Below are 6,000 nucleotides of genomic sequence, written 5' to 3' on the forward strand. Positions count from 1 at the left end.
GATAACTGGCCCACACAGCACCCTTGTGTGACATCTGCTGGTGCTCTCAAATCATGTGCTCCTTTCTTCATGGTCATGTGCGACCAAGAGAACAAGCTGAGCAGATACACTGACATGGCTATGACTGGCAAGTCATTTATCCATGGAGAGGGTGAAAAGTCTAAATTCAAACTTGGATGCATATTCCAAGTACCCTAACAGGCTACTCTGTTCAAGCCAGCCACTTGAATGACTTCCCCATTATGAAGATGTACAGGAGGTAAGGCAGATGTTCTTTAATAGGGGGTACCCTGACAAATTGGTGACTAGAATCATCCATAATGGGCATCAAGGCTGGAATACAAGGTTTAAACCATTGTTGGGGGTAGGTATGGATCAACCTGAAAGGGCAGGAAGGAATGTATGGTATGAGGAGGTCTTTGTAGTAGAATACAATCACTACGCTCATCACATCCGAACATATAAATGATATAAAAACTAAAAAAAAAGACTAGTCCTCTTTTTAAACATTTCATTGTTTGCACTAATTTCACCAAGTTTAGACTTGGGATTTTGGAAATTATCAAACCAAACCCAGGGGTGGTGACTGGAAAACAACATTAATGAAAAAAGAATTGGTGTGGCAGTTAAGGTTGAATTCTACACTATAATGCGAAAAAAACTGGCAATAATGAAAGATGCAACAACTTCCACAGTGAATTAAGCGAAATGATTCAGAGCAGGCAACATATGAAGTAATTAAAGTAGTAAAAATAAAAGAACAAAAAAAAAAAAAAAAAAAAAATAAGAATAAAAGAAACCATGAGCAAAACTATATAAAAAGGTAAATGCATTATAGAAAAAATTCACAAACACTTGAAATCTATATATAAATAAAGCATTACCAAATTCTTTTCATTAAACATAATATGTGTATATTTACATTTCATTTCATTGCCATAGGGATCAGCGTATATGGTGTCTGATTCATATTTTTATATATTTTTTATACGCTAGTTCCCGTCTCCGCTGGTGTGCTTATCTGCATTGGATTTGCTAAGGTTGAATTCTACTTCATTCCCTGGTCTTAATGATGATGTGTCCCCTTAAACCCATTCTTAAAGAGAAAGCAGCTGTGGTGTCGCTTATTGTTTAGAGTGTACCAAACATTGGGAATTTTCATATTAAACATTTTTTAATCATTTTTTATTTTTTATTCTTTTTGGTCCAAGGATATAAGAATTTTAACCATTTAAACAGTGTTTAAGTTAAAATGATTAATAAATTTATTCATTTATTTATTTACATTTGTTGACCTGGAGTGTCTGACTGGACAAATGTCCATTTTCAGCGGAGGCCCAGGGAGAAAAGCTCCACAGTTAAAATAAACAGACAGTAGTTACATTGGATTACATAGCGATTAACTATTTAACATAGCAATTACTTACAACACATTTACAGATGAAGAACATAGTACATCAGTAGACAACTAGAATCTTTGTCTGTGAAGTACATAACCAGACATTAACAAATGTTACAATAAGAAGTTCCTGCTGTATAATAAGTACTAGGCTTATGAGCATCTGAGCTTGCTATAATCAGGGTAGTTAGTGGAGTGGAAAGAAAGGTAGTGGTTGGATGGGGTGGGTGATATTAGAGTGGGAGTTGCAATGGCACAGCCAGCATGTTTTTAGGTGTGCTTTTAGTAAAGTTTTGAAGTGGGTGCATGATGGTATGGAGGTCATTAATAAATATTTATTTCTTTAAAAAAGGTTTAACAGACATTTAAGAAAATTTATCTTTTCATGGCTAAATACATATTAAGGGTTGAAAGTGCAAAGGATTGATTAACTGTACAATTAAGTTGTAGACTTATGGTGTTTGACTATCTGAAGAAGTCTTGCATTCAAGATGAGAGCGTTCATCATTGTGGTTTTATTTTATTTTACTCAGAATAAAGAGTTAGCCGCTCTATGCCAGTGTCTGGATTTTATTACACTTTTTATTACTGTAGTCAAGTTTTAGTGGACAACTGGGCCACACAGCACCCTTGATTAGGTAAAAACACACTGGTTCCACATGGCTGAATAAATGTCACAAAATTAGTTATCCCAAGGAAAACAAGTAAGCGCTTTCATGGATATCATCCACTTCATCAGACTAGAATAAGAAATGACATTAAAAACTTGCTTATATACATTCAAATAAGCCAATCAAATAGGCTGATAACTTAATTGCATACTTAACCTCTAAAATGCTGTAACACAGTAAAAAACTGGCTTTTAATCTACAGTATTAATACATTAAGATAATAATAGCAGCATAAATAAAAACTAAAATACAGTGGCATAATAGCGAATTATTAATAAAAAATGTATACATATATAATAATAAATTATTTAATAAATTAGTGGAATTGCTAAAATAATACAAACACTATTTAACAAAAATAATTCATTAGTAAAAATCAATGTTTAAGAGCTCTAGCCTTGAGAAATGGCTTCAAAGAAACTTTACTATTTAGGCCAGATGGTTTGTCTGCCTGAAACCTTATAATCCATTTCTGTTTATTTGATTAAGTTCTATTTACCAAATCACCTCCTCTCATAGTACTATGCATAATTTCTAACACCAAAAACTTAAAGCTATGCCTTGGCCCTTCTTTAGCTACATGCATAGCTAAAAGCACTGGTTTCCTTACCATTTTTAATATCTCTCAGGTGTTCCAATATCCTATCTTTAAATATTCTATTGGTCTTACCTACACAGAATGCAGGACATGTAGTACAGTAACAAAAATAAACTAAATGTTTTGTTCAGCAATCAGCACAGAAAGTACTTTCTATCCTAAATCCTAGTGAGGGATGCATGAATTGTCCAGCTATATGTATACAAGTACAAGCTGAGCATCTCCTACAGATGTATGTGCCAGTTCTCTCTGGTAAAATCTGCAAACGCATGGAATTAAACCTATAGCATAGTTGCTTCTTAAGTGATCTATTGTTCCTAAATACAAAATTAGGTTGATCTTCTATTGCTCCTTTTAATTCCTGTACTGTGGAAATAATATCCCAATTATTCCTAATAACATCACAGACACACAGCACCCTTGTATGACATCTGCTGATGCTCTCAAATCATGTGCTCCTTTCTTCATGGTCATATGCCACCAACAGAACAAGCTAAGCAGATACACTGACATGGCTATGACTGGTGAGTCATTTATCCATGCAGAGGGTGAAAAGCATAAATTCAAACTCGGATGCATATTCCAAGCACTCCAACAGGCTACTCTGTTCCAGACAGCCACTTGAATGTATGATCAAGTGTAGGATGCATGGCATCAGATCCCTGGATCATATTCTCAGGAACGAATGACATGGTGGTGCTTCTCCACTTTCTTTTAAAGCCACCATAAGGTGAAGAGCAGGCAGTCAACTCCAGTGAGTGTTTGGAAGGCACTAACATAAGAGACTTTCCAAATAGTTGAGGTATGGGCCATCTTCCTTTTATCCCCTTTCTGGATCCTGCATGCACTGCAAGAGGGACCCTCCATCTGATACCTAAAGGTGGCTGCACTGCACTGCAGTAATCATGCTAATGTGTACTAAGGCCTTCAACTTCTCTCTAAACCAGCAGAGAGTGGCGAGAGTGATTCACTGACACTTGCCGTAACACTCACATGTCATGTGCCCTTCTTAAGCAGAAAAGTCAGTTCCCTATGCAAGTTCTAATATTTTGAGATGGCAAAGACATTAATACCCTAAAAGATTTACCTTCTTGCACAAAAAATGTGGGAATAACCTGACAAAGAAGGTTAAGGTCAAAATCTAAACTGTGTGAGTAGAAAGAAAGAAAGAAAGATCTGAGAAGCATGGAGCCAGATGTCCTCCTCCAATTCTTCACAGACACCCCAGATGCAGGGGTCAGAGCTCAAAAGAAATGCCAGAAGAGAGGAGTAAGGAAGGCAATCACAGTGATTATACATTGCAGTGAACCAAGAAACTTAGATCTTACTATTCTAAAATAACTGTCAGCATCACCATTAGTTCAAATGGGTTAAACTTCGATCAAAATAGAAGCGGAACATTTCATTCATATTAATTTGTAGCAAAATCTTAGCAAAGAAAGAATACATTACAGTGCAATATGAATCCAATTTCATCTTTGGAAAGTTAAAAGTCAGTGTACAAAGCAGATTAAAAGCTTTTATTGGAGGATTTTTGGTAGAATAATACTTCACCTCAACTGTAGTTCCTTCTTGCTCCCAGCATAACACTTCCTTGGATTTCACTTTCTGAGGGCTGTAGTAACTGCTTTCAGCTTGCATTTCTGTGAGCTACGAAACAATACAATACATATCAGTGCTACCATGTTAACAGCATCATGTCATTATTAAAACAAACTCAACAGCACGGATCAAATATTATTGCTTGCTATAAATTATTAGACAGAAAATATGTAAGTATCAGCTATAATCTGTAACCCAAGTTACAGACAGAGTCAGTTAACTACAGAAGTTACCTGTACTACATAAATATATAGTAACAATATTGTCAGTAGACTAATCACTCCACATCTCAAGTTGACATTCATACACTTGGCCACAACAATTCTGCTACAATCAATGAAATGAACTATATGGTGTCCAAGTTTAATGACTAATCATACACAGCAGAGAACTCTGTTACTTACTAGTGGTAAAATGGAACACAATAAAGAGAATAGCTTTGTCAAATGCTAAGCGGTCTTGAGACGCCTATGTATGCTTCCCAGCTGATACCATAAATATAAGGCTGAATATCTGAAGAATACTTAAAAAACGTGTTTAATAAAATAACAAAATCAAGTGAACATAACAATTAGTTCCAGTTAAGCGCTTTCACCCGCTAAATTACGGGCTTCTTCAAAACTAAAAGTAATCCTAAAAATAGTTGCAATTTAAAAACTTTTTGGCGCCAAATACATGGCTACATTTAAAGTCACAAACACATACCAAATCACATAACAACATATTGTCCAAACTAATGATAATAAAACCAATATTCCACAATATAACGTACTCTGACATATAAAATTGTTAAAATGCATAAATCTCATTAGAATTTGTCATCAATACATATTAAGCAGTGGTTTAATAGATACAAAGTCATTTAGTCCCGGGGGTGTTGAAGCATCTGTAAACAACTGCCGCCACATTTCTTTATACAATAAAGATGTTTTAAAGTCTCCACCCCTGGGATTTATCTTAATACTATTTATTATGGTAAATTTGAAAGAATGACCTTCACCATATTTTTGAATATGCCTATACAAGGCATTTTTTTCATCCTTTTTCTTAATGCAATATAAATGAGCATAAATCCGCTTATTAAAATGCCTTTCGGTTTTGCCTATATAAAAAGCCATACATGTAGAACAATTGGCAATATATATAATACCTTTAGATTTACAATTCTCCTGTTTAAATTTTATATAGGTCTTGTTGATATTGCTTAATTTTATACCTTCACCTTCATTTATAGTGTAGCATAAATTACACATGCCACACCTCTTTGTATGTTTACAACTGGGATTTGAAACTAATGGACCTCTTTCTAAATATTTTTTAATATTTGGTCCCATTTTGTTAAATAATGGATAACGTCCTACAATCCTCGTAACCTCGTCATCGGCCAGAATTATGTTCCAGTTTGAAGTCATAATATCTTTAATTTTAAATGAATAAGGTCCATATTCAGTAACACAAGCTCTACTAAAGTTCGTAGATCTCTCTGTTTATTAAAACAGTTAACTGCGTTGTCATTATATTAACATTAAAACCTAATGATGGGATATATTTTCTTCCCCATTCTTTTTTCACCTGCTTATTCACTTTAGACATCATTCGTGCATCATAACCTCTTTCATGAAACAACGATATAATAAATTCTGTTTCTTTCACCATATCAGTGTACAATGAAGTCATCCTAATAGCTCTAATTAGTTGTCCCCTAAATATGTTCCTCAACAATTTTTTAG

The 6,000-nt window shown here is 34.5% G+C and overlaps 1 protein-coding gene across 1 annotated transcript in view; it reads right to left on the reverse strand.

Annotated features, from left to right (window-relative positions):
- VPS13B (vacuolar protein sorting 13 homolog B) overlaps positions 1 to 6,000 on the reverse strand; it is a 5,424,989-nt gene that overhangs the window by 4,612,206 nt on the left and 806,783 nt on the right. The window contains exon 9 of the mRNA XM_044065647.1: positions 4,223 to 4,318. Coding sequence (XP_043921582.1) covers positions 4,223 to 4,318 — 96 coding nt within the window. The remainder of the gene's footprint in view (positions 1 to 4,222; positions 4,319 to 6,000) is intronic.

The sequence above is a fragment of the Protopterus annectens genome, chromosome 3.part0, assembly GCF_019279795.1.
Source record: "Protopterus annectens isolate FY-2018-M chromosome 3.part0, PAN1.0, whole genome shotgun sequence".
NCBI lineage: Eukaryota > Metazoa > Chordata > Ceratodontiformes > Protopteridae > Protopterus > Protopterus annectens.